This window comes from Leishmania major, chromosome 34 (genome assembly GCF_000002725.2).
Source record: "Leishmania major strain Friedlin complete genome, chromosome 34".
In the NCBI taxonomy this organism is placed as follows: Eukaryota; Euglenozoa; class Kinetoplastea; order Trypanosomatida; family Trypanosomatidae; genus Leishmania; species Leishmania major.
Window position 1 is genome coordinate 1761516 of NC_007286.2, and position 26946 is coordinate 1788461.

A 26946-nucleotide genomic window follows, 5' to 3' on the forward strand; every position below is an offset into this window, starting at 1 on the left:
GGGCTGGGAGGGAAGGTGCATGCGCGTGTGCCTGTTCGTGAGTACTGCCTACCATCACTGCTACGTGCTCCGTTCTCTCCTCCATCTCTGCGCGTCACCTCGCCTGCGCACAGATCGTGACGCCGGTTGGCGCGAGGGAGTGCAGGGGAGGCGCGAGCGAGCAACAGATCAACGAATCAACGAAACACGTGGTCGTCACGCTCAATCACATCTGCGAGCTTGCGGTGCGCACACGAACAAGATGGCGGGCAGTACCGTCGAAGCCTAATACTCGGTGCGACTCTGCCAAACCCCTCTGCTCCTCTCCTCACGTACACATCGTCTTGTGGCACTGATGAGAGCACCGAACCCTCCCTCCGTCTTCGCGAAACTAGGGGGAGGCCGGGCGGAGTGTTTGCGACACGGCGCCACAGCGGCTCCACTGTAGTCACGCGTCCCTGTAATTCGTCATGCTAACTTCCATGCTCCTCTTCCTGCCTCCCCCGTCTCTTCTCGGGCCTTCAACGCGTCACTGCCCCACCTCAGTGGTGCTTGACTTCTGCTCCCTCCACCCGCTTCGTCCCGGTGCCGCTTCGCACCGCGTTTCCGTACACCGGCTTTGTTGTGGTTCTGCTGTGTGTGTGTGTGTGTAGGTGTGTGTGTTTCTTGTTGGCTTCTCGTGTCGGAACGCCTCCACCCCCCACCCCCCACCTCGACGTGACCGCTGCACTACACGCATTGTAGCACCAAGGGAAAGCAGCGTTTCACAACACGCCGAGCAGCCAAGGGAACAACGCCACCTTCACTCGTCCACGTGTGCCGCCACCCCTCCCTCTCTGAGCGTCTGTCGCACGCAGTTTTCTTCGTGCGTTCGACGATCACGTAAAGCGACGCGTGCAGTGCCGCACCCCTCGCCCCCCCCACCCCCCCACCCCCACTCCACTTCACCTCCCCTTCCCTCCCACTTGGTGCCATCACGACCTTGCACCGCTCAACCACCACCGTGGATTTTCGACGAAGACCCGCCGCGGACAGTGGCGCTAACCAGTCCTCGCGTCATCGCTCGCCAATGAGTCTCTCTCAGGCGACTAAGGACTGCGTCACGGCAGTCCGCAAAGCCGTCAAGAAGCACATCTCTGGGGATGTTGTGAGCGAGCAGAAGATTGGCGCAGTCCTCCAGCTGCAGCTGCGGGTTACCGCCGCATCCGAGGCGGAGGTCGCTCAAATACTACTCTCCGCGATGGTCAAGGCCGCCTGCGGGGCACAGAGGGGCTCTGCAAAGCTGCCCAATGGAGAGGTCATCGTGGACGGCACTGCCCCACTGACCCTGCACTCCTTTGCGGAGGCGGTACGCGTGAGTACATTTCGTTTCCAGGATCTGCCAGCCAACAACCCCGCCCTACGTCTGGTGGCCGAAGCCACGTACACACGGCACCTCCAACATTCATCCGAGCTTGCGGTGCAGTTCATTCACAACTTTCCGCCATGCCTTCTGGGCGAGGCGCTCTCGCGCTTCGACGTGAGCGTCGGCGGCTATGTTGTGCTGTCACTCTCGGTGGACAACGACCGCATCATCCAGCTGCGCCTTTTCACCACCGCGATCGACGCTGTGATGGCGTGCATGTGCAGCACCTCCTTCACAGGAGAGGTGCTGCCGCGAAAGTGGGCAAGCCGCGACACGCTGCAGCCGCCTCAGCTCCTTGAGATGCTGGAGGAGGTGCAGATGGCCATTTCCGAGTACTGGAACGACAGCGCGCAGGACGACCACGCCCGCTCGGTCGCGGTGTTTCTGATGAGGTCCGTCGGTACTGACATTTGCGAGTACTTCAGCACCAAGGCAGCGGCCGCCGGCGGGCTGTTTCGCGGCGAAAAGAAGGTGCTCGAGGAGGCACACGTTTGCTGCGATGACTGGCTGAACGCGTGCGCGAGACTGACCACGATCGACTGGGGAGCGGTGTGGAGAGACCGATACGAAGATGCGGTCCTCGTGCGCATTCGGGATCGCCTGCGCACAGCCCTCGCGTTGCGTGGCATTGTCGAAGAGATTCGCGAGCTGCTTGGCGCCAACGACTTCCGTGCCCTGAAGACGGACGCACTCTGGGACGTTTTCGACGATGTAGATGTCATGGATCCCTCGAGCGGGGCTCAGAGTGAGTGGAGCGGTGCCCTGGCCGCCTACTACCGACGTCTCGAACCGATCGAGCAACGATGCGCCGGTGTTCTGCGTGACTTGTTTGCCACCCGTGCCGGGCTTGCACCGCAGGCTATCTTGGACGAGTTCTCTGGCTACTGCCACCTCATGAAGCGCCCTATCATCTCGAGGGAGCTGGTGACGGAGCGAGATGCGCTGCTAGCCAAGCTGAACGATCGACTGGACGCGATTCGACTAGAGTACACGCGTCGTGCCGAGAGCACCGAGGACGAGCTCGTACTCGAGGAGGAGGACCGCCGCTGCCAGACGGGACGCTTTTTCCCTGGTGTGGTGAATAACATAATCTGGCTCCGTCAGCTGCGTGGGCGTGTGGAGGAGAGCATCGCAATGTGCGGCTCCATTCTCGTCGATCTGCCCACGGCGAGCGCGTTCGTGGCGTCGGCGAATCAGCTGCTTGGCGAGCTGCACGACTATGAGCAGGAATGCTACCGAAACTGGGTGGCGGATGTGGAAGACAAGAGCGACGCGCTGACACTCGACGCAGACGCCCCGTTGATGGAAATTGACGCGACGGGGCGGGTGGATGTCAACTACTCGGAGCGGCTGGTGCAGCTCCTGAAGGAGGTGCGAGTGCTCGGCGCCCTTGGCCTCCACATTCCTCGCACCATCGCTCGTCTGGCGCAGCAAGGGGCGCAGTTCCTGCCGATGGGCGTCGCCCTGAAGCAAGTCGCTAACACGTACAACTCCATGGCGGCGGACATCATCCCCTGCACGCGCGCCATGCTACTAGAGCCCGCCGTCAGCTTCGAGAAGGTTATCACGGCCAGCGGCGAAAAGAAGCTCACGTGGCGCAGCAAGAAAGAGGCTGCGCGGTTCATTGAGCGGCTGCAGAGCGCTGCCCAGTCCCTGACGGAGTTCAACCGCCGTCTGCACAAGACGCACCACGAGATTGAAGGGGTGGTGGTGGAGCTCCTCGACATCAGCCTGCTCCGCTCCCGTGATCGGTGGCTCAGCAAGGCGCGGCAGATTCGAGAGAAGATCGAGAACTCGGGCTTTCAAAACACGGAGTCGTGGCGGCAATTTTGGGACATGCAGCTCTACAAGGCGATGGAGGCGCAGTATCAGGTGGGTCTCGAGTCCCTCCACGAGGCTGTCGAAGAGATCAAGGCCGACATCGTCTACAACGCCGAAAGCGGACAGGCGGCTCTGCGCCCTCCCCTGGAGGTGCTCCGGCTGCAGTACTACCAGCGCATCAGCGACTTTATCACGTTTCCGCGCCGCTTCCAAGGATGCGGCAAGGAGAGCGTCTTTCGCGAGATGCCATCGCGCAACGCGCACGGCGTCTACGTGGTGCTGCAGTCTGCAGGTCAGCTGTTCAAGCGCGTGATGCACGAGCTCAAGCGCTTCTCGCCGTACCTCGTCATTGGCCGCTGCGGCCTCGAGGGCAACCCGAGTCTCGAGGAGATCGTCGGGAAGTCGCTCACGGAGGTGCAGCACTGGGAGCAGAGTGTGCGGTTGCTCAAGCAGAAGAGCAAGGACATCAACGGCGAGGACCTGTTCATCCGCTGCGGCTGCATCACGCTGTGCACGGCGGCCATCAAAGGCGCCGTCGAGGATCACCTTGTCCGTCTCACGGACGCCCTCAAGGTGACACTTAAGCAGAGCGCCGAGCAGCACCTGAACTCCATCAATGACTACCTTGCAAAAGCGGCGAAGTGTCTAGACAGCAAGATGACGAAGCTGGGCGAGATCGGCCAGGCCAACCTGCTCTACGGCGAGCTCATGGAGCAGCGCCCTGCCATGGAGGTGGAGTTCTACCACTTCTACAACAAAAACGTACTGCTGCAGAACATGACCGGTACAGCGGGGCTCGACTTCACCAAGACGAAGGATCGCTGGACGACTTTCATGAAGCGTCTCGACTCGCACGAAAAGGAGGTCGAGGAGCAGCTGAACCGCATACAGGAGAGCGTGTCAAGCTCGGTCAAGGAGTGGGAGAGGGACTCGGTTCGCTTCACAACGCGCTGGCACGAGCTCAAGCCGAAGGACCTGACGGCGCACAAGCCGCTGGCGTTCGTGATGAAGAAGAAGAAAGAGCTGCAAGCACTCAAGGAGCGCGGGGAGGAGTGCAAGAAGCAGTGTGAGTACTTTCACCTTGACGAGCCGGACCTGCAGCCGATCCAGGACACGGAGGCCGACATAGAGGACTACCTGAAAATGTGGAGCATGCTGGGCGACTTTCAGCAGCAGGTGCAGGAGCTGTGCAAGGAGGCATGGATCAGCTTCCGCGCCAAGGTGTACCGTTTCGAGGACTTTGTGAAACTGTGGCAGGGACAGCTGAAAGAGATTCCGGCAAATTCGGTCACGGTGCACATCCGCACGATACTGGACAACTGGTCGCTCTGCGTGCCCCTGCTCAAGTACGTCCGCGGAGAGGGCTTTACCTCTGCCCACTGGACAGAGTTATTCCAGCTGCTCAAACTTCGTAGCGTCACGCAGGACACAGTGCAGTTTGGCCAGATCCTTGACCGCTACGAAGTCATCCTTAAGAACGAGGGCCCTATCAAGAAACTGCACAGCCGCGCACAGGGCGAGGCACGAATCCGCGAGGCGCTCGACGACGTGCGGGCCTGGGGCACGGATGCCCGCTTTGCCCTCACGCCGCACCCGGACCGCGCCGGGGTTGTGCTGATCACGGACTGGAAGGATACGATGTCGACGCTCAGCGACAACCGCGCGCTGCTGCTGAGCATGAAAGAGTCACCGTACTTTGGCCTCTTCTCGAACGATGCCACCAAGTGGGAGGAGCGCCTCTCGACCCTCGATGAGTACCTCCGTCACATGAATCAAATCCAGCGCAAGTGGGTGTACCTGGAGCCCATTTTCCGCCGTGGTGCCCTGCCGCACGAGAAGCAACGCTTCCACCGCATCGACTCGGCCTACCTGACCGTGATGAAGGCGGTGGAGAACGACAACCGGCTGATGGCTCTTGCCGAGCACACGGAATTTAAGGCCACGCTGCACGACGTCTCGGAGCAGCTGGAGCGGTGTCAGAAAGCTCTCAACGAGTACCTGGAGTCGAAGCGTGACGGCTTTCCACGCTTCTACTTCATCAGCGACGACGATCTTCTCGAGATCCTGGCGCAGAGCAAGAATCCCAGCGTCATTCAGTCGCACCTGAAGAAGCTTTTCATGGGCATTCACAGCGTCCAGTTCGACGCGCAGAGGGAGAACATCCTGCACATCCAGTCTCTGGAAGGGGAGGTGGTGACGCTGCTGAAGCCGGTGCGGGTCACGGAGGAGGTGGAGGCGTGGCTCTCCCAGCTGGATGCAGGAGTGAAGGCAACGCTCAAGGCGCACGTGGCGCAATGTGTGGCCAAGGCCGACATCGGCACCTACGCCTCACAGGTGCTGTGCACGGCGGAGATGATCACCTTCACGCGCAAGGTCGAGACTGCGATACGCGACCCTATCGGCAGTGCCGGTGCGCTGCAGAAGCTGAAGAGTCAGCTGCAGACCCGGCTACGCGAGCTCACTGCGTACGCTGGCGGCAACAGCGATGTGCTGGTCGGCATCAAGCTGAAGGTGCTCATCATGGACCTCATTCACAACATCGAGGTGGTGCAGCTGCTCATCGCGAACGACATTGATAAAGAGTCGCACTGGCTGTGGAAGAAGCAGCTCCGCTTCTACCTAGACAGCACTCAGCAGTGCGTGCTGCGCATGGTGGACGCAGAATTCCGGTACAGCTACGAATATCAGGGCAACGCCCCAAAGCTGGTGCACACGCCGCTGACGGACTGCTGCTACCTCACCCTTACACAGGGCATGCGGCTGGGCTATGGCGGCAACCCGTACGGCCCCGCGGGTACTGGCAAGACGGAGTCGGTAAAGGCGCTGGGTAACGCAATGGGGCGCCAGGTGCTCGTCTTCAACTGTGATGAAGGCATCGACTTCAAGTCTATGGGCCGCATTTTCACGGGCCTCGTCAAGTGCGGCGCCTGGGGCTGCTTCGACGAGTTCAACCGCCTTAAGGTCGACCAACTTTCAGCGGTCTCGCAGATGATCCAGGTCATCCAGGAAGCCCTCAAGAACGGTGACAAGGAGTGCCAGCTGCTTGGCAAGAGCATCGACGTCGACCCCAACGCTGGCATCTTCGTGACGCTGAATCCGGCCGGCAAGGGCTACGGCGGCCGCAGCAAGCTGCCAGACAACCTGAAGCAGCTCTTCCGCTCTATCTCGATGAGTGCCCCGGATAACGAGCTCATTACAGAAACGATCCTCTACAGTGAGGGGTTCGAGAACGCGACGCAGCTGGCGACCAAGATCGTCGAAACCTTCACGTTGTGCAGCCAGCTCCTGTCCCACCAGCAGCACTACGACTGGGGACTGCGCGCCATGAAAGCGGTTCTGCGCCTTGGCGGCACGCTCGTCCACGACTTCTTGATGGAGCGGGTGGCAGGCAAGGTGCAGCTGTCTGCGGAGCAGATTCTGCAGAAGGAGAGTGAGATTCTGATCAAGTCGCTTCGAGTCAACACGCTGTCCAAGCTCACCTTCGACGACGCCGTAATCTTCAACACCCTCCTCAGCGACATCTTTCCTGGCGTTCCGGTGCTGGAAATCGACTATCAGAAGTTGCGACCAGCCATCGAGGAGTCCATCAAGGAGCTCAGGCTGCAGGTGGTGGAGACACAAATCCAGAAGATTCTCCAACTGTACGAGGCACTGCAGCAGCGCATGGGTGTCGTGCTCGTCGGGCCAAGCGGGAGCGGCAAGAGTACCCTCATGAAAGTGCTGCGCCGTGCGCTGCAGCAGCTCGGCACGAAGGTGCCGCTCTACGTCGTGAACCCCAAGGCTTTACCGCGTGAACAGCTGCTCGGCCACATGGACCCTGACACTCGCGAGTGGTTCGACGGCGTCCTCACGGACGCGGCGAGGAAGGTGGTGAAGGAGGAGGCGTCGGCGCGGTCGTGGATCGTTTGCGACGGCGACATCGATCCGGCGTGGGTGGAGTCGCTGAACTCGGTGCTGGACGATAACAAGCTGCTGACAATGCCGAACGGCGTGCGAGTACAGTTTGGTGACAACGTGAACTTCCTCTTCGAGACGCACAGCCTCGAGTTCGCTTCGCCGGCCACGGTGTCGCGCATGGGCATCATCTACCTCTCCGAGGAGGACGTGGACCCGAAGATGACGGTTGCCTCGTGGCTGGCAGAGCAACCGAAGGAGTCGCAGCAGCAGCTGCAGCAGTGGATCGACGCCTACTTCTACAAGGCGATCGACTTGCTGCTATCCTCGGGGGATCTTGTCGTGGGGACGACGCGGACGGGACTGGTGATGTCCGGGCTCGTGCAGTTGAGGAACTGCACGACGAAGAAGCAGTTTGTGCTGGCGCTGCTCTACGGGCTGGGCTCCTACTTGCCAGATGAGACGCGGTGCGCGTACGCGAAAGATATTCTCCTCCTCGCCGAGGAGCGGGCCCCAGATGCGAAGAACCCGCTGGATTTCCGTTACGACGAGGAGCGGCAGGACTACGTCTCACTGGAGTTCGTGCCGGCGGCGGTCCTCGCCATCGACGACCTATACCGCCATCCGATGGTGTCGACGGTGGAATGCCAACGCGCGCTGGAGGTAATGCGGGCGTGGACGAAGCCGACGAGTCCGGGGGTGTACCGCCCCTTTATCTTGGTCGGCCCGGAGGGGTGTGGCAAGACGATGCTGCTAAATAACCTGTTTCTGAGCACGACCAGCACGCGCGTCGCGAGCATCAACTGCTCGGCCCAGACGGAGGCAATACACGTCATTCAAAAGCTGAGGCAGGCGTGCTCCATCTTCAACTCGAACCAAGGCAAGGTGCTCCGGCCCAAGGAGGCGGAACGGCTTATTCTTCTCCTGAAGGACCTCAACCTGCCGAAGCCGGACCGCTACGGCACCGTCCAGCTGCACTCCTTTCTCCAGCAGCTTATCCTCTACAACGGTTTCTACGACGCGGAACTCGAGTGGGTCACGGTCGAGCGGGTGCAAATTGTGGGAAGCATAGGCCCGCCCGGCAGCATGGGCCGCCACCCCGTCGCCCCGCGCTTCCTAGCGATCACGTCCGTCTTGAGCATCTCGTACCCTTCCAAGGAGACGCTGCAGCAGGTATACTCGGAGTTCATCAAGGTCATGCTCCAAAGTGAACGGTTGAAGCTGAACATGCCGAACAAGGGGGCGGCCGACTTGGCCCGCTGTGTTACCACCATCTACGAGACCGTTGCCGCGCGCTGCACGGTGGACGCGGCGTCGCACTACGTCTTCAACCCACGAGACATCACCCTATGGGTGTTGAACTTGCTGAACTACGACACCCCCAACATCGCTGACGTCCTTGCATACGAGGCGCGGCGCATCTTTGTCGACCGCCTGGTGACTCTCGAGGAGCGTACGCGCCTGGCCAAGGTCATCCGCGACAACGTGACGCTACTTGTCGGCCACCGTGACGCGCTGTCAGAGAAGGAGAGCATCTACTACGTGTCATGGCTGGACGCCACGCGCGCCGGCAAGAAGCGGCTGGCGGGTACTACGCTCGAGGAGGTGAAAACGTCCGCGGAAGCGTTCGCCCTCAACTACTCTCGCGAGAACGCCGGCCTCAACGTGCAGCTTATCCCGGAAGTGTGCGCGTGGATCGCCCGCGTTGACCGTGTGCTGTCGCAGGAGCGTGGCAACCTAATGCTGGTGGCGCGCGCCGGTGTGTGCGCGTCGCAGATCGTGCGTCTCGTCGCCTACAGCAACCGAACAGAGGTTGTCACGCTCGCCATCACGCGCGAGTACGGCGTCAAGCAATTCACCGCGGAGCTGAAGAGCGTCATGACGAAGGCGGGGGTGGAGGGGCAGAGCGTTGTGCTGCTGCTCGAGGACTTCAACTTCTTCCACCCCTACTTCCTTGAGACGGTCAACTCGCTGCTCTCATCAGGCGAGGTCGTCGGGCTCTTCACCCAGGAGGAGCAGGACGCGTTGCTGAACCCCCTCAAGGACGAGGCAGCGGGGGAGGGCATGAGCGCCTACAACTTCTTTGTCGATCGCATTGCCCGCTATCTGCACATTGTCGTTGTCATGGACCCAACAAACCGCAACTACGAGCTGCAGTGCCGCGCCAACCCCGCCCTCTTCACTCGCTGCAACGTGTACTGGCTGGGAACGTGGGACAGCAGCAGTCTCAAGGTGATACCGCGCATCATGATCGCTGACGTCTACAAGGCGCTCGACCAACGCGAGGACAAGAAAGAGTTCAGCCTGACGACGGAGCTCGTGCACCTGCACCGCTCCTTCGGTGAAAAGTTCGCTCCACAGCACTTCAAGGTGCTGTGCGAGACCTTCGATCATGTGTTTCAGGAAAAGAGCCGCCAGGTCGCGGACGGGCTAGCTCGACTGAAGAGCGGCGTCACAAAGCTCGACGAGGCGCAGGAGAACGTCGACAAGATCGCGACGGATGTGACTGAGAAGAAGCAGCTGCTGGAGGTGAAGCAGCAAGAGGCCGACGACGCGCTGAAGGAGATCCAGAAACGAATGGAGGAAGCTGGCAACCAGAAGCGCAGCATCCACAAGATCCAGAAGGAGCTCGACAAAGAGCAGTCAGGGATTCGGGAGCGCAAGGTCGTCATCGAGGGCCGGCTGAGCGGCATTCAGCCGGTGCTGGACGCCGCCCTCTCGGCTGTCAGCTCCATCCGCTCCGACCACTTGTCGGAGCTGCGGTCCATGGCCAAGCCGCCGGCAGCGGTGCAGTGTGTCATGCAAGGTGTCGTGCTGCTGATTGAGGCGGGAAAGGGTGCCGAAGCGGCTACGTGGCCTGCCATACGCAAGGTCCTGGCTGGCGACATCAAGGGTCAGATTCTCGACTTCGACATCGACAACGTCGGCGCCGCCGCCCGGGGGCAGGTGGAGAAATTCATCGCCTCGAACGCCGAGTACTTCAAGCGCGAGACCATTGCCCGCGCTTCCAAGGCTGCGGCACCGATGGCAGAGTGGCTCAAGGCGGTGGTGGAGTACAGCAAGGTGCTGGACACGGTGGCGCCGATGCGGGACGAGCTGAAGGAGTACGAGGCGAACCTGCAGAAGGGCCAAGAGGAGATGACCAAGTACGAGGGCAAGCTGAGAAAGGTGGAGAAGAAGGTGGAGGAGCTCAAGGCCAAGTTCGGCGAGAAGACGGTTGAGGCGGAGAGGCTCAAGGACAAGCTGGAGCAGGCCGAACAACTGCTCGAGAACGCCAAGGAGCTGCTATCAAAGCTAGGGGACGAGCACACGCGCTGGACGGCGCAGATGAAGACGATCAAGCAGGACTCGTACTTCTTGCCGAAGCGCTGCCTCCTCGCCGCCGGCGTTATCACGTACCTCGGCGAGGACCCAGAAGACACGCGCCGCGCCACCTTGGCGGAGTGGAAGGAACGGGTGAAGCTGCCCGACTTCAACTTCTTCACGTTTCTGCGCGATGAGAGCGTTCAGCTGCACTTTAAGGCCGAGGGCCTGCCGGGCGACGAGCTTTCCATGGACAATGCCGTCATGATTCACGAGCAGGTGAACACACCGCTCATCAAGGACCCCTCCGGCCAGGCAGTGGGGTGGCTGCAGGCGAACCTGAAGAAGCAGAAGGCGGTGGTGGATGTCTGCAGCATCTCCGAGGACCGCCTCGTTTCCGCGCTCGAGCTGGCGCTGCGGTTTGGGAAGAAGTTTATCGTGTCGGATGTGGACGGGGTGGAGCCGTTTCTGTATCCTATTCTCCGCAAGGAGTTCCACAACGAAGGCACAAAACGCGTTATTCAGATTGGTGACCGCCGCACCGTCGACTACGCGGATGGCTTCCAGCTGTACCTCGTCACGCGGAGCACGGACCTGCATGTGCCGCCGGACATCATCAGCTACCTCACACCCATCAGCTTCACCATCACGCAGAGTGGGCTGGAGGGGCAGTTCCTCGGCATCACGATCCAGCACGAGCAGCCGCAGCTAGAGAAGGAGAAGCTCGACATGCTCGAGAAGGAGGAGGGCCTCAAGATGCAGCTGGCGGAGCTGGAGGAGCGGCTGCTGAAGAACCTTGCCAACTCGGAAGGGTCGCTGCTAGAGGACACGACGCTGATCGAGTCGCTGAATCAGATCAAGTCGCAAGCGAGTGACATCACCACGGCGTTAGAGCAGTCGAAAGTGGTGCAAGAGGACCTCGACAGGAAGCGGAACGTCTACCGCCCCTTCGCCACCACCGCCAGCTCCGTCTTCTTTCTGACAAAGAGCTTGCAGGAGCTCTCGCACATGTATCAGTTCTCCTTCCAGCTCTTTCTCGACCTCTTCCTGCGGGCGCTGAAGCGGCACAAGGACCTGCGCACCGACCCGGAGACAAAGATCGCGGCGCTGCAGGAGACGTTCATCCAAATCACTGTGTCCGCCATCGCGCAGTCGCTCTTCAAGGAGCATCGCGTCGTGTACGGCATTCACCTGTGCCGCAACATTCACCACGCCGCGTGTGCCGCGGCCGAGTGGGACTTCTTCATAGACAAGGCGATTGTGCTGGAGGAGAAGCGGAAAGAGGTGCGTGTGCCGACCTTTGTGCTGCCGGACAGCGTGCAGACTTTCCGCACCTTTGCGGCGCTGTTCCCCGACCTGGTCTCGAAGGCGCGCTTTCAGGAGGCAGACGTGTGGCTGCAATGGATGCGTGCCGCCACCCCGGAGTCGGACTACCCCGGCTTTCTCAAGTCGCTCACGCACTTTCAGCGGCTACTGCTCATGAAGACGCTTCGCGGCGACCGCCTCATTGCCGCCATGAACGCGGTGGCGTGTACGCTGCTGAAGGTGGACTCCATCGGCGAGAATGGCACCCTTGTCTCCGCCGTCGAGCAGTCCGACGCGAACCGCCCTGTCCTGGTGATCACCTCCGCTGGTGCAGACCCCTCACAGGAGTTGCAGGCCATCGCCCATGAAACGATGGGTCGAACGCGGTTTCACCAGCTCGCCATGGGCAGCGGACAGACAGACGAGGCAATGCGGCTGCTGCGCGAGTCTGCCGTGAAGGGGGATTGGCTCTTCTTAAAGAACCTGCACCTCGTCATTCCGTGGGTGTCGCAGCTGCAGAAGGAGCTGATGGTGCTCAAGCCAGACGCATCGTTCCGGCTCTTCCTCACAAGCGAGGCGCACGACGAGTTCCCGTCGATCCTGCTGGGCCAGTCTCTGAAGATCACCTTCGAGCCACCGCCAGGGATCAAGCAAAACCTGCTGCGCACCTACAGCAGCTGGGACGCCGCCTTTGTGAACGAGAAGGACGAAAAACAGCGTCAGCTCCTCTTCGCGGCGGCGGCGCTGCAGGCGATTGTGCAGGAGCGTCGCTCCTACGTACCGCAGGGCTGGACGAAGGACTACGAAGTCACAGCGGCAGACCTCAAGGCGTCCGTCGACATTGTACTCCATCAGTCGGCGCGCGGCGACGCTGACTGGTACGCCATCCGCGGCATCCTCAACGATGCCATCTATGGCGGCAAGATGGAGACGGCCTTCGACAAGCGCATCATGGCAACCTACGTTGACAAGATGTTCCGCGTCAACTGCATGGCCGGCACGAAGCAGCAGGAACCGCTGTTCCACCACACGCGCATTCCAAGCGGCGACTATGACGAGTTCATGAAAGTCATCAAGAAACTGCCGGACAGCGATATCCCCGTACTGTTCTCGCTGCCGCCCAACGCCGACCGGGTGGTGCAACTGTCGCGAGTGCGTGCGCTCACCGGCGACCTGCAGCGAATCAGCGAGTCCTACAGTGAGGCGGCGTTGGATCGCGAAGCTTGGGCCGCGCGACTGACGCCAGTCCTCGACACCTGGGCCGCACTGACGGCCCGGCACGCCGACATACTCGTGCCTCTGCCGCTCGCCCCGCCCAGCCCGTCGTCCCGTTCGACGGCCGCTGCTGCGCGAACGCCGCTGGAGCGCTTTCTCGAAGCCGAGCATTTGACGGCGCTGCGGTTGGTGACTCAGGTCAACGTGGCGGTGAGCGATCTTTGCAAGGTGATCGACGGTGGCGCCCTGCTCACGGAGAACCGTCGCACGGAGGCTGCCGCGATGATCCTCGGTGACGTCCCGGCCAACTGGGAAGGTCACTTCCCCAGCGCGGCTCGCATTTCCACCTGGATGCAGGCGTTGGTCAGCAAGGCCGTCACCATCGGCGAGTGGCAGAAGATGATGGCGAACGGCACCTTCACAAGTGCCACACTCGACCTCTCCAAATTCATGCGTGCAAAGACTTTCCTGAACGCGCTGCGGCAGGAGACGGCGCACGCCATCCAGCAGCCGCTAGTGTCGCTGGTGCTGGTGGCGACCACGTCTACGCCCCCAGCCGGCGCGCCATTAGTGACGGCCCTCGAGGGGCTCATGCTGCAGGGTGCTGTGCTGGACGACGCAGATCTATTAGAGTCCATCTCCACCGCTGATGAGCCGGCGTTTTTTCCCATCAAGAAGGTCTTTGCTGCGTGGATGGAATCGCCACCGATCCTCAAGGCCTCGGTGCGAGTGCCTGTCTACGCGAACACCACAAAGGAGGACTACGTCTGCGACTTTGTGCTCCCGTGTGCAGACGAAGTAGCCGCGCAGAACTTTGTGCTCTCTGGAGTGTCCATCGTGCTGGAGCAGTAGAGCAACACACTGCAGCACCGTTAGCGTTTTTTTTGCATGCGTCTGCGTCTGTGTGTGTGTGTGTGTGTTGGGGCTTCGCCAGACCCAGAGCTCGCTCGCCCGCTCTCTATTCTCCTCCCGTCGCTTCTGCGTCGCACCACGAGCTGCCACAGAGTGCAACCGTTTTGCGCCGACTGCTGGTGCTCTTGTTGCCCCTTTCTTTCTCTTCGTTTTTCCCCTCGGACGCGTTGAGTTTTGCAGCCCTTCTCCTCCCAGTCGTCTCCGCCTTGGCAGTGCTTCATGGGTTGTCTGGGACGACCTGGACGCGATTCCTCGGTCGCTCTCTGTGGACTCCGTTTACGGTGGTGGTGAGCGGCGGCTGCGTCTGTTGTGGGACGGCGCTCGCTCGCTTTGCGTTATTTGGTTCGGCGCATCAGCGCGACTGCATCTTGACCCGGTGTGGAGGGATGCCGCGACCAAAACTAAAAGAGTCGCGCGACTGGACGACGCATATTGCATGCGGCCGTCAAGGTTGGTGAGGTGGTGCGTACATGTATATGGCGGAGGCGCCCATGCACGCGCCTCCCCAACACGGCGTCTGTCGTGACGCGGCGCATCCTGCTCGCCGACGCCGTGTTTGTGCTACCAAGCGTCGATGCCCTGTTCTCTCTGGGTTGGGTGTGTGTATTCTTTTTTGGCTGTCTTCTTTGTGCAATGCGAACGCTGCCGATGTACACATACAAGTATGTAAGCATACACGCATGCATATATGACTGTGCTGATCACAGTGTGCCCATCCTCCCCTCCTTCCTCCTCCCTTCGGCAAACAGGCACGCCGGCAAGATAGCTGAGCCTTAGGTAGAGCGTACCGATGTTCGCACTTGTGCCTTGATGTCGATATTGGCGGCTTGCTGCGGAATCACAGCCGAAGGCCACAATCGACGAGCACTTGGTGCTCCTCAGCGAGTGCCGAGGCGTCGGCTTTGCCGGTAAGGAGCAGCGATCCACCGCGTTGCCGTATGGCCAGACGCGCCTTCCCGCGCCCGACTCTACCCGCGGCGGTCTTGTGCTCTCTTCTGCCGACTCTCCACTCACCTCCCACCCCATTGTCGCTGCTAGTGAAGTACAAGCACACACACACACACACACACACACACACACACATACCACATACCGCTGCTATCAGCCTCGACGGTAACGCACCGTCTCGTGTCATGTACGGTGACAAGGGCCCGCCCAAGGGCTACAGTGTCCCTCGGTTTGACACCAACGCCAGCAAGCGATGCCAGACATGTTCAAGCACGGTGCATTGGACCTTTGAGTGTCCGCTGAAAAATTCGGCCACATTGTCTGCCAAGAAGAGCGCCGCCACCACGGTGAAGCTAAGCCCGAGTCAGATGCTGAGGTACGGGATAAAGCAGAAGTCTGCTAATTTTGTTTCAGAGCCCACGGAGCGCGAAGTGTTCGATGCGGAGCTGAGGGAGCTGCGCAGCGTGCTGACAGCGGAGGTGCGCCAGGAGCTCAAGGCGAAAAAGTCTGCGGCACACAAGAGTGGGAATGACTGCAAGAAGCACGAGGCACCGCTGCCCTCTGCAGCACCCAAAAAAGAGCCGCCGTCCGACTCCGTCACGATGAAGACGGAGCGTACGGAGGAGGAAGAGTGATGGGTGGGGTAGAGGGGCTGAGAAGACAGCGCCAGTCCTTGAATACGTGGCGACGCGCCACACGCGCAGCTCGTGAGCCACAATCAGGTCGCTTTTGCTCGCTCTTCGGGCGATTTCCCGTGGCCTGAAGGCGTCGCTCCTTCTCCCACGCACCCGCTCGCCTCCCTCGCTGCTTGAGGGACAGCGGCAGGCAGGTGGTCTCCATCGTCTTGCATGTGCGAGAGTCGGAAAGGCAACAAAAGAAAACGACAAGAGTAAGAAAAAAAGGCTCTGCCTGCACGTGGCGCCCTTTTGAAGGGCGAAGAGGCACTTGCGCGGAGGTGCTGCCCCACAGTGCTTCTTGCCCCCGCGACCATGTTGCTAGTAGGATTTGCGCTCAGCGAGGCAGAGTCGCTTCTCCACCCCCCCCCCCTTTTGCGTGTTGCTCTTGTCACGCTGTGTGCAGCTGTATATCAGAGCGCCATGGAAAATCCATCTCTCGTTCTCCGTCTTGCTCGCTCGTTTTTCCTCCTCTTGCGTCTCCTTTTTCTTCGTTTTGTTTTTGCATTGGGTGCATCTTTTTCTTGTCGGACGCTCGCTGTCGCCATGATGGCGGCGCTGAATAGGAACTGAATACCACTGGAGTGCCTGCCGCTCCACCCTCCTTCCTCCCTTCCTACACTCAGCATTGTTGTATATGTAGCGGCACATATTCAAGTATACGGACGTCAACGCACGCGCCATATGCTGGTTGCGCGTTTTGACCGTCAGCGTAGCTTTCCTCTTATTTCTTTTTCTGTTAATGGGTTCCATGATGCTCTGGCGCGATGTGCGCCGCCATGGCCGGCCGCTCAGCCTAGGGCTTCTCATTCTCCAAATACTCACCGTAGCACACTGGTGGATGGTGACCATGTATCTCCCACGCAGCAGTACTTCAAGTCTGCCCCTCATCCCAGGCTACACTAATGCAGCGCTGCCCAGCGTGTCACGGGAATCGTGGTGGGCGAAGCTGCGGAAACAGACCACACCACCGTTCTCTCATCCACCGCCGCCGCCTCTGCACAACGAGGAGCCGACTCTGCCGCCGGAGCGAGTAGCTGCTATCTCCACCTCCGCCCCCTCTGTGCCTCCGCGGCCGCCTGTGCCGAGCACTGCGCTGCCAACCGACGCGGGGGAGAGCACGAAAGGCGTCCCCGCTTTGCCACCGGAGCGGATTAGTGAGCGTGGCATCTCGACGACCAGCGCTTCGCCGACTCTCTCCTCGGACGACACCATCGCCGCCTTTTACGCGCAGCTCGCCGTCTTCGAGGCGAATTTGCAGGTCAAGGATGTCAAGGGCAACCCCGATCAGCCCACCAAGGGCTTCGTCGACATCGACGCAGACGATGGAGCCGGAGTACCCCTCCCGTACGACCCGTACTACATCGAGGACTCTGCTCGTTGGACGGCGTGCGACCCCCGCAACGCCTCCTTCTCTGTTGAGCGGGATCGGCTGTGCCAGGAGTACCTGCGCAATCACAACAACATGCGTAGTATCAAGGCGATGTCTTCGAAGCTTCTGCAGGGCCGCACCATCAAGATGCAAATCACGTACGCGCACAACGGCCTCAGAACCATTGTAAAGCTGTCGCAGCGAAAGTTTATCTACGAGGCCGTCAGCGAGTACTGGGCCTACTCCTTTGACCGCGCGCTCGAGTTCAACCGGGTGCCAACATCGGTGTTCGTGCCTATTCCGCTGGACTACCTGCGAGTCGCCGTCGCTTACTCACCGCTTTTCTCACAGTGGTTCCACCGCTTCGTCGTCCTGTACAACTACACGAACCGCAACTTTGTCCAATGCGCCTACTACACGCGGCAGGTGTCGGAGTGCAGCATGGCGACGTTGCAGCTCTGGATGAAGGATGTCCACCCCGCGCTCGACACGTTTCTGGCCATCCCATACGAAATCGACAACTCCTTCATCCGCAAGTACTACATTCCTGGCCACGAGCTCTTCGCCGGCACCAAGCGGGCACGGCTGCGCGCCGTTGGCGAGCTTCTCGATCGCAGCGTGTTCGACTTTCTCATCGGCAACACCGACCGCGGCACCAATAACCACAACAACTTCGCTTACGGTGGGTGCAGCGCCGAAACGGAGTGCCAGCTGGAAAAGTCAGAGAACCGCATCAAAGGTCTGGCCAAGTACGCCTACATCGACCACGGAAGCAGTCTTTATTCGCACAAGGAGCCGGTGGAGAATCCGTTCTTCGGCAACGCCGACCGAGTAAGCATCTGCCGCTTCCGCCGGTCCACCTTCGAGCATCTCGCCAAGTACGCCTCCACCGAGGGCGCGCACTACCCTCTCATTGAGCACGTCGAGCGCTCTGTACCGGCGGCTGCCTACGAAGTCAGCCACGAATCCGTCATTCGTAAAGTGCAGGTGCGCCTCGACAAGATCGTGCACATCATCAACCGCTGCCGGGTCAAGTACACCGACAACGAGGTGTTCTCGATGCCAGAGTACGACTCGGTGCGCATTCCAGAGGAGGACGCAACGCTGGGTGACGAGTGGGACTGAAGCAGCACATGCTGTGTGCAACTACGTTGCCGCGTTTTTCCCGTGAAGCAGCAGCTCTCCACACCCTCGCAACGCTCTGCACGCAGAGTAGAGTGATCTATCTCTCTCTATATATAGAGAGAGAGAGAGACGTGTGTGTGTGTGTGTGTGTGTTTGTCCGCCTACCCTCTTCCCCGCCTTGCTCTGCGCTCGTGTGTGAAGGGTGCGTGGGAGCTGGCAACCGCGTCTTCGCGAGTCATGGCGTACCCTTGCGCTTTATCTTCCGCTCATAACATGTTTACCCCAACGTGACAGAACAGCGTACGCTGCGCGGGCACTCACGTGCGTGCGTGCGAGCGTGCGGAAGGGCACATGAAGGACACGAAACGGGAGAGCAAGGCGTCCTTGCTAGCCGTTCACCGGCACTATCACGGCTGCGTATACACGGCCTTCTCTCCTCATGCGAATGGTGACGTAAGGCGCCTCTCTCGAAAGTAGACGCGACGGCGTTTGATGCGCGGGGTGCGCTATGATATCATTCAGCTAAGGGCGCTGTTCCTACTCCTCGCGCGCAAACAAAGTCGTCTCCTCGGCGCCCCTTGACGCGCTTGTACAACTGGAACAAGTGACGTCGCAGCAAGGGGCATGCATTGACTTGAGACACGGCAGCCCTCCTTCCCCTTCCACTCCTTCCTCACCACCACCGAGCGGGTTCGCGGCACCTCTACTCTGTCTCTCCTGCTCTCACCCGCCGTTCCGCGACGCTCCCCCTCCCCTCGTCAGCTTGCGTGCGAGGGAAGTGGAGGTCTCATGCTCAGGCACACGCACGCAACAGAGCACGTACATAAACCGCTTAGCTGCGCGCGTGTCGTTTGTTTGCTTCTTTTGTTTCTGTCACACCCATTGCCGCGATCACTACTTGACGGGCGCATGGCGGCGTGTGTCTTTGCGCCCCATTCCCCATCCACACTCCTACCTCCCCCCCCCCTCCCCCCAGCGTGCAGACATAGATCGATACAGTTTGGCCCACCTCCATTGCATCCGAGTCCGTGACGCGGAAAAAATCGAATCGACGCTTTTTCTTGCTCTGCCACCACGCGCCACTCTCGCCCTCTCTGGGGCGTTGGATGGGCTTCGGTGCCACGTGTGTGCTTGTCAGTCAGCGCGGTCTTCGGTGGGGCGTCTCGTTGTCGGACTCCCCCATTTTCTCCTGTTTTTTTTTTCCATCTTCTGATATCTGTTCAGCTCAGCGTCTTGCAAGCGCGCCATGAACCTCGATGCGTGGGAGGAAAAGGTGCGCCTTGTGCAGCCGTTGGAGATGAAGGAAATGCAGCTCCTGCTTCGCACAGCCGTAAATCTGCTCATCGAGGAGAGCAACGTGCAAGGGGTGCACCTTCCTGTCACCATCTGCGGTGACATTCACGGTCAGTTCCTCGATCTTCTTCGGCTCTTCGAGGTGGCAGGGGAAATTCGTCGTGAGACCGGCAGCATGAACTACATCTTCCTAGGCGACCTCGTCGATCGGGGGCGCAACAGTGTCGAGGTACTCACCTTTCTTCTGATCCTGAAGCTCAAATACCCGCACAAAATCACTCTCATCCGCGGCAACCACGAAACTAGGCAGGTCACCACCATGTACGGCTTCTACGATGAGTGTGCTGAGAAGTTCGGCACGGTGGAGATATGGAAGTTGTGCACAGAGGTGTTTGACTGCATGCCGATCGCCGCACTCATCGAGGGCAAAAGTCTTTGCATTCATGGCGGCCTCTCTCCGGAAATCCGTTCGGTTGATCAAATCCGGTTGCTGAATCGGCGGCAAGAGATTCCGAACGAAGGACCCTTCTCAGACCTCGTCTGGTCAGACCCGGAGAACGTCGACGGCTGGGTGGTGTCGCAGCGTGGCGCCGGCTTTCTTTTCGGCGCCTCCGTCACGCAAGAGTTTATCCACCGCAACCGGCTCAACCTCATCGCCCGCGCCCACCAGCTCGTCCACGAGGGATTCAAGTACCACTTCGACGAGGAATACCTCTGCACAGTGTGGTCAGCGCCAAACTACTGCTATCGATGCGGTAACCTCGCCAGTGTCCTGCGCATCTACGAGGACCACTCGTGCGAGTTTGTCGTCTTTAAGGAGGTGGAGGCACAGATCACTCTCTCTGACGAGCCAAGGACGAAGGAGCCGGCCTACTTTCTGTAGTGCGGTCCCCTCCCCCTCACCTCTCTCCATGTCTGCTGGTCGCCGGCTGCTGTGCGCCGACGGCACGGCATTGTCGTGGTCGTTATTTTTTCTGTTCTGGTACACACAGTGAATGTGTGTGCATCTCCTCTGGAGAGGTATCCCTCCCCCCTCTCTCTCTGTCTCTCTCTCTCTGAATCGGCAGATAACGAAGTGTTAGTGGAGAACGGATGCGCCGTCCCCCCCCCTCCTCCTCCTCACTCCAAAGGGCGCCTCTGCGCCGCAGCACCCTAACAACACCCGTCCCGCACGCCTTCGATCGTCCGTAAGAGAAGCGGGGTTCGCCTCTTCTCCTCTGCCTTTCCGCGTTCGCGTTTCTCTCCGTGCGTCAGCAACGCCTGGCTCAACACAAAAAAAGAGAAGGCACAAGCTCGTCGCACGCGCGCAGACGTGCACGTGCAGTTGAGGTGACACCTGTGCCAACTTGGTTTGTATGTTCGCTTCTCTCCCAGCCTACCTGCCGAGTCCTTTAATGGCACGCAGCGCATCTGCACGCCGACAAGCGACCTTACTGACGCCTCTTCCGACAGTCGCGTTCCTGGGAGCTGCCCACTGTATCATTCCCAGCCGACTCAAAGTCCGACTTGTCTCTCCACTCAGTCCACTAAGAATGCCTCCTCCGACTTTTTCCGCTCTCTCGCATCTTCGATGCTACCTTGATCTCCGGCTCCCTCCCCCCCTCCCCGAACCTCCATACCGTCGCTGGTCGCTCAAGATCTGCGAGAATCGCTACATCGCCACCGCAGTCGACAGATACCGCCCGGTGTCCGTACCACGCACGTCTACGCTCTTGCGCCCCTCACAGCACTCAACCGCGCCACGATGCCGTTTTCTTTGGGAGAGCTACAGAACGTGTTCTTGGACGCCCTCACTGGCTGCCCACCAGACGCGCCGCAGCAGACGAGAGACACGGCGGTGACCGTGGCCGGCGCGTCCATCTTCGCTGGATCGTGGCAACCGCTGGAGTCGACGCGTGTGCCGGTGCGCGCCTACCTGCGCGGGACGGGCGAGTTCGATACGGAGGACTCATGCAGACGAGCTGTGATGCGGGTCGTGGATGCCACGTTGAACGATGTGCTTAACGACGATGCCGTGAACGCGTTCATCGGTGCCAAGGCGTGCGAGTCGGCCGACATTGTCGGCGCATGTGAGCACATCCTGCGCAAGTACCTTCTTTGGATGCTGGACGGCTACTTGCACTACGACGGGACACCCCAGTGCCCCTTCTACGACGCACTCAAGAGTACGGTGTGCGCGTTTTCGGTGGAGTGGGGTCAGACCTTTGGGCCGATGTTTGCGGAGGCTCAAAGTCCCGACGAGTTCTTCAGCCTCTTAGTCACGCGCGGCGCACAGCACCACGCCACTGCCGTGGCGACCAACCCCGACGACGCCAAGGTGCGTATGGCGACCGCCATGTCGATTCAGGTCTTTCTGATGGCCAAGACGTACTCGCCAAGTACGCCGTTTCCTTCTCGAGTAGCGCTCTGAAATCGCTCTAGCCAGGTCATGGGCCCGTGGCGTCGCCGGGGTCACGACGACGGCGCCCCGTCTTGCTGTCGTGTTAGCTTTCGCTCTCCTCTCTTTCTCTCGTACGTCGCTTTCCGCGGGCATCCGGTCGACGATTCCTGTCGAGCCTCTCAAGTATTCGTGCGAAAATGTCCTCCCTCCTCCTCGCGTGAGGCGAAATACTCGCGCACGCAATCGCAGACGCATCTCGAGAAAGGCAGTGCCAACCGTTGACAAGCTGCGCTCACATGTCGTTTCCTGCCTCCTCTCTTTCCGGCACCCGGCGTCTGCCTCTGTCTGCCTCGTGAGCGGGGTGCGCACGCACGTCTCAGCGAAAGAACGGGGCGACTGCGTTGCGTGTGTCGTACACATGGCGTCGCTGTGGGCTGTTGGCCGGAAGACGTGATGTGTACTTTTCTCCTCTTCCCCCTTCTCCCCCCCCCTCTCCAGCACACGCACATCGGAACTGGCGTGCAGGACGTACCCCCCCCCCCACACACACACACAAGCACGCAAGTCACGAGGCACTGTTTAACGCATGGAGTCGAAGGTGATTGCGTTGCTTACCTCACGGCCGCTGTTGACCGCGGCTGAGGCGGCCCTGGAGCTTGGGGTGACTCATGGAGCCTTGCAACCGATCTTTGCCTCCGTCGCCACATCAAACGAGGGCGTCTACACACTGCTGACCGTCTCGGTCGAGGAGGCAGCAGACGGCAGCGCCACGGCGGTTGTGATGCGCAAAGCAGATCGCCTCGAGGAAGACGCCTCCGCGTACGCACTCCTCTCCTTGACCTACCCCTCGAATGTGTCAGCGTCGTCACTTCCGGTGCAGCTGCATCCGTGCAGAGAGTCCTCGCTGCGCGCGTATCCATTAGTAGCAAGGGGCGATATGGAACCCCGCGCGGCCGCGACAGCTCCGCCGGTCGCCGCCGCTGCGCCAGCAGCAACTGAGCCTACAAGAACAGAAGACTGTAAGCCTGCGGCGGCATGCTTGTCTGCTGCTACACCAGTCGCGCCGACAACGTCCCCACGAGCGCAGGGCGAGCCGCCTCGAAGCACGCGGGCTCCTGTGACGGTTACAGCCCCCAGGAAAGAGGCGGCGGCTCGAGCGCCGTCGCCGAAGGCCAGTATCTTCGATAAGATGAAGGAGGCGGCGGCCACAAAGCGCCCTCGCACGGAGAAGGCGCCATCAAAGCCGCTGCGCCAACCAGCGAAACCGAAGAAGGTGGCGCAGACGGAGAACACGACGAGCTTGGCCAAGCTGGCGCGTGCGTCGAGGAGGAAGAACGGCGGCACTTCTGCAGCCACGGGCGCCGCCACCGCGCCATCCTCCGTGCGCTTTCTCGACGACGACGAGGATGCGACGACTCACTTTAGCCACAGCGAGGGCAGCAGCAGTAGCAGCCATTCAGAGGCCATCGCAAAGGAGGAGCCGCCTGTCTTTGACGTGGTCGAGGTGCCTGCCTCAAACGACGAGGTTGTCATGTGTGACGACGCCCCACCTCTCGCATTCCGCCCAGCGGCGCCGCGGCCCTCTCCACCGACACCAACTCCTACCAAGAAGGGGCCCGAGACCAAGAAGGCAAACGTAGCCGCAGCGGCGGCAGAGTCAGGTGCAGCACAGTGCAAGCTTAGCACCTTCTTCAACGCCGCTGTCGTGGCGTTCCAGAAGGCGTACGTGCGCGAGATGCAGACGGAGATGAAGGTGGAAAACGGCGAGTTTGTCTGCTGTGATGTACCCCGTTACAAGCACACCTCCACGGGAGAGGTGATTAATGAGGACGAGTACCACCAGCGCACCGCGGCGTTGGTCCAAAGCAACTCGCGAGACGCCGCCGCAAGCACCCCGAATCGGAAGTCCGCCGGCGCCTCCGTCGAGTCACCGCCGTGCCAGACTGCAGCGCAGAAGACGGGTTCGCGAGGCACTGGACAGAAGTCGGTGACGCAAGAGAAAACGGCAGCGGCGCCAGCCAAGACACTTCACTCCTTCTTCAAGACCTCCTAGGCCTGACAAAGACGGTGTACGTGTGCGGGTGGCATTTCTGTGTTCGTTTTTTTTTTCCTTCTGGAAGGGGAAGAGGAATCCTCTGCGCAGATCCAACGTTCATCCTTATGGAAGGGAGGTGGGTGGCGTGTAACAGGAGAGCCTTACCGGCTGCTCGCGTTGCTGACGAGTACCTGAGATACTGAGGTGCGCCTGTGAAGCAGTTTACTAGGCTTCAGTGGTCTGCATGCGTGGAGGTCGACCTGCGACCCCCGCTCTCCTCTCTGTCTCTCTCAAGGGGCTGAGTCCTGCGCAAGAGCACACAACTCCTTCACGGCACCCCCTGCGTCTTCGTTCGTGTTTCTGTTCTCCTGCACCTTCATAGAGGCAAATGCCCCTGCCGCTGAGCCGGCATGCACACGCGCACGCAGTGCACATCCATAGAGTTTGTTGTTGTTAGTGTTGTGTCAAACGCTTGCAGAAGAGCGGACCAAACAGCGTAAAACTGGGGCAATGTACGCCACACCTGAGTGGGCGTACCGTCCCGCAATGCGTTGCACGACGTGCCATTGACGCCGTTCCGCTCTGCCCACCTGCCCCTCCCCACACACACTTTTTATTCTTCCCCGTGCGCTTATGCGCGCGCATTACGTTGGGACACGAAAGAGACGCGACGTTTTTTCGGTGTGGGTACCGCAGAGGGGCCCTTTTCCTGCCCCTACGATGATGGTGGGTGAGGGGACGGCTTGTGCTCTCTCTCTCTCTCTCTCTCTAAACATTTTAGAAGCACAACCGCGACGACATGGAACGGCGCCGCTGCGTGGGAGCCGAGTCTCCCCTCTGTCCTTTTTGACAAACAAGGCCAGCCGCGTACGAACTGGCAAGAGGAGCTGAGGCGCACATGTTTTCTCCGCGGGCGCTGCAAGAATCCTTTTCACAGCCTCCATAGTGGGCATGACGAACACGGCCTCCCACTCTCCGCTCTTTACCCTTGTACTCCCACATTGTCCTCCTTTACAGCGCTGCAGGCGCCTGGATGCAGCGCGAAAACTCCACACAAAAGTATCGCTGCCTGTCCTTTGCCCACACCGTCCTTCAGCTCCGTGGCTGTGCTCTCGACGAGCGTGCGCAGGCATTGCCTTCTCTGAGCTCCCTCAGTGTCTCTCTGTGGGGGTGGCTCTCAGCGGCGCAGCTGAGGCCGCACGCGCCGCAGCATGAGCAAGCAAGTTCTTCAATCCCTTCCACTGGCGAAGGGAAAGGACATCCACAGCCGGATGGCAAAGTTGGCACTCTACAAGGAGTGTCTCGCCCTGGCGTACCTCGTGCGCAATAAGCTGGTTCGCGAGCACACGCTGCGGGAGGTGCGTGAGAAGTGGCTCGAGCACCGCGGCGACGGCGGTCACACCCTGCAACTCCAGCTGGCCAGCTGCCTGGATAGGATCGCGTACGGCCGCATGTGCCACTCAAAGGCGCGCCAGCGCCTCCTCCCCAATGCGAGCGAATCGTACGACTGGGGGGTGGTGAACCCGATGGAGAACCACGAAAAGTGGATTCGCCGTCGAGAGGAGCGGCAATGCCCGGACGCTTTCAACCACAGCCGCGGTAAGCGCGATTTTGTGCCCATGTCGAATTGGGGCTACGGTAACATGGACCCGGATGCGATTGCGAAGCACAAGGAGCTGACGGATCGGCAGCACTTTATTGGGCCCCATTGGCGCGATCGGCCGAAGCCGATGGTCCTCGAGGACCTGAGCTTTGAGGAGGAACTGTACGTTCACTTTCAAGGAAAGCCCAAGATGCGGAAAACGCCCAAGAAGCACCTCTGATGTCAGTGCGTGGGCACGTGTGTGCGTGCGTGCAGCCACAGGGCCAGCCCTGCACTCGTGATCCTGCACATCACTGCTGCAGAGGAGCTCGAGGGTGGTCGAGGAGGCATCTCGGTGCCACCCCGCCACCCACCCTCCCCCTCGTCAGCCTTTTTTTTTCGTGTTTTCTCCCTTGTGTAGGTGTTCGTTTTGTGCGTGCCTTCACAGAGCTGAGCACCAATGACACTGATCTCCGGCTGCGTGGTGGCACACACACACACACACACACACACACACACACACACACACGCGAACAGATGTTGAGCACACATGCGCATCGCAGGACGCCCTTCGCTATTATCCATCAATACTTCCCCTGTCCTTTCATATCCGATGCCCCCTCCCCCTCTCTCGTCACTGCAGGGCGAGAGAACCGCCAGATGAGTCGCGTACAAGCAAGCAAGCCGTTTAAAGTGCAAGGCAGGAACAATTGCAGGACTGCCAAGGGTCCTCATTGCGTGCCAGCAATCCGCCCCCTCCCCTCCCCTCCCCTCCGATTCGTCTTTTCCCGGTGTGTATTAGAGGGATGGTGGGATCATGGGAGTGCTGCGCCACGAGTATCGCCACGACGCACCGCGACTCTCGTCCTCTCTCTCTCTGTCACTGCCCCTTCTACCCAAACTCTCCCATCTACATCTCCGCTATTCGTTCACGGGATACAGGTCGTCCGACGGGCGCCGCGCCTTCTCTTGCCTTTATTCGCCCCCACCGTAAACTGTTCGGCGCTTGTCGTGCTTTTCACCAGCTCTCAGACACGCACCGCCTGACAGCCATGTCCCAACTATCGATCGTAAAAGATCAGCTGCTTAGTAAGGGCATCAACCACTTTGTCGTGCTATCCAGCTCTGGTCAGGTGGTCGAGTACAGCGGCGACTTCGAGAACAAGGAAAAGCAGGTGCTGGCGTACGCTATTCTTCAGCAATGCTCTGCGCTGCTTGCGAAAGGTGAGTTGATGAAGCGAGTCACCATGAAGTTCGATGACGTCCTTTACGTGGCGACGACCGTTCAAGACAGTGCGACGGTGTACGGCGTGGTGGCCAAGCGTCCCACGAACGGGGCAACGATGTAACGCCCGCCTGCGCACCAGCGACGGTTTGTTTGTTTCTGAAAGAAGGCGGTTGTAGGATGTGTGGCATCTGTGTGCCTGTGAATCCGGCACCCTTCTCGTTGCCTGTATCGGGGTCTGCCTCTCCGCTGCTTTGCCCCCCTCCCCTCATGCGGGCGGATCTGTCTCACTTTTTTTTTTCGTGTTGCTTCTGCGCGTTGTCGACTGTGGGGAAGGTGAAGCACTGTAGAGCGGCATGCTGTCTGTGACGAAGTTCCCTCGATGCCTCCCTCTGCGCCCGTTGCTTCATTGCGCCGTTTTGCATCCCCTAAATCATCAGCTTTACGCCGGGCACTCCGGTGCTCACTGCACCCCTTC

The 26946-nt window shown here is 60.2% G+C and overlaps 8 protein-coding genes across 8 annotated transcripts; all 8 read left to right on the forward strand.

Annotated features, from left to right (window-relative positions):
• Window positions 1-1048: 1048 nt before the first annotated feature.
• On the forward strand, window positions 1049-13774 carry LMJF_34_4160 (putative dynein heavy chain; the record flags this gene model as incomplete). The annotated part of the gene is made up of 1 exon (XM_001686471.1): window positions 1049-13774. One exon carries the CDS (start codon window positions 1049-1051, stop codon window positions 13772-13774), a length of 12726 nt encoding a protein of 4241 aa, XP_001686523.1.
• A 998-nt stretch (window positions 13775-14772) lies between these two features.
• On the forward strand, window positions 14773-15417 carry LMJF_34_4170 (conserved hypothetical protein; the record flags this gene model as incomplete). Its single annotated transcript, XM_001686472.1, has 1 exon — window positions 14773-15417. The coding sequence occupies one exon, from the start codon at window positions 14773-14775 to the stop codon at window positions 15415-15417; it is 645 nt and encodes a 214-aa protein (XP_001686524.1).
• Window positions 15418-16207: 790 nt separating this feature from the next.
• LMJF_34_4180 (conserved hypothetical protein) lies at window positions 16208-17953 on the forward strand (the record flags this gene model as incomplete). Its single annotated transcript, XM_001686473.1, has 1 exon — window positions 16208-17953. The coding sequence occupies one exon, from the start codon at window positions 16208-16210 to the stop codon at window positions 17951-17953; it is 1746 nt and encodes a 581-aa protein (XP_001686525.1).
• Window positions 17954-19199: 1246 nt separating this feature from the next.
• On the forward strand, window positions 19200-20129 carry LMJF_34_4190 (putative protein serine/threonine phosphatasee; the record flags this gene model as incomplete). Its single annotated transcript, XM_001686474.1, has 1 exon — window positions 19200-20129. The coding sequence occupies one exon, from the start codon at window positions 19200-19202 to the stop codon at window positions 20127-20129; it is 930 nt and encodes a 309-aa protein (XP_001686526.1).
• Window positions 20130-20990: 861 nt separating this feature from the next.
• Window positions 20991-21656, forward strand: LMJF_34_4200 (hypothetical protein; the record flags this gene model as incomplete). The annotated part of the gene is made up of 1 exon (XM_001686475.1): window positions 20991-21656. One exon carries the CDS (start codon window positions 20991-20993, stop codon window positions 21654-21656), a length of 666 nt encoding a protein of 221 aa, XP_001686527.1.
• Window positions 21657-22212: 556 nt separating this feature from the next.
• On the forward strand, window positions 22213-23679 carry LMJF_34_4210 (conserved hypothetical protein; the record flags this gene model as incomplete). Its single annotated transcript, XM_001686476.1, has 1 exon — window positions 22213-23679. The coding sequence occupies one exon, from the start codon at window positions 22213-22215 to the stop codon at window positions 23677-23679; it is 1467 nt and encodes a 488-aa protein (XP_001686528.1).
• Window positions 23680-24872: 1193 nt separating this feature from the next.
• On the forward strand, window positions 24873-25484 carry LMJF_34_4220 (conserved hypothetical protein; the record flags this gene model as incomplete). Its single annotated transcript, XM_001686477.1, has 1 exon — window positions 24873-25484. One exon carries the CDS (start codon window positions 24873-24875, stop codon window positions 25482-25484), a length of 612 nt encoding a protein of 203 aa, XP_001686529.1.
• A 565-nt stretch (window positions 25485-26049) lies between these two features.
• On the forward strand, window positions 26050-26592 carry LMJF_34_4230 (conserved hypothetical protein; the record flags this gene model as incomplete). Its single annotated transcript, XM_001686478.1, has 1 exon — window positions 26050-26592. One exon carries the CDS (start codon window positions 26050-26052, stop codon window positions 26590-26592), a length of 543 nt encoding a protein of 180 aa, XP_001686530.1.
• Between the last annotated feature and the right edge of the window lie 354 nt (window positions 26593-26946).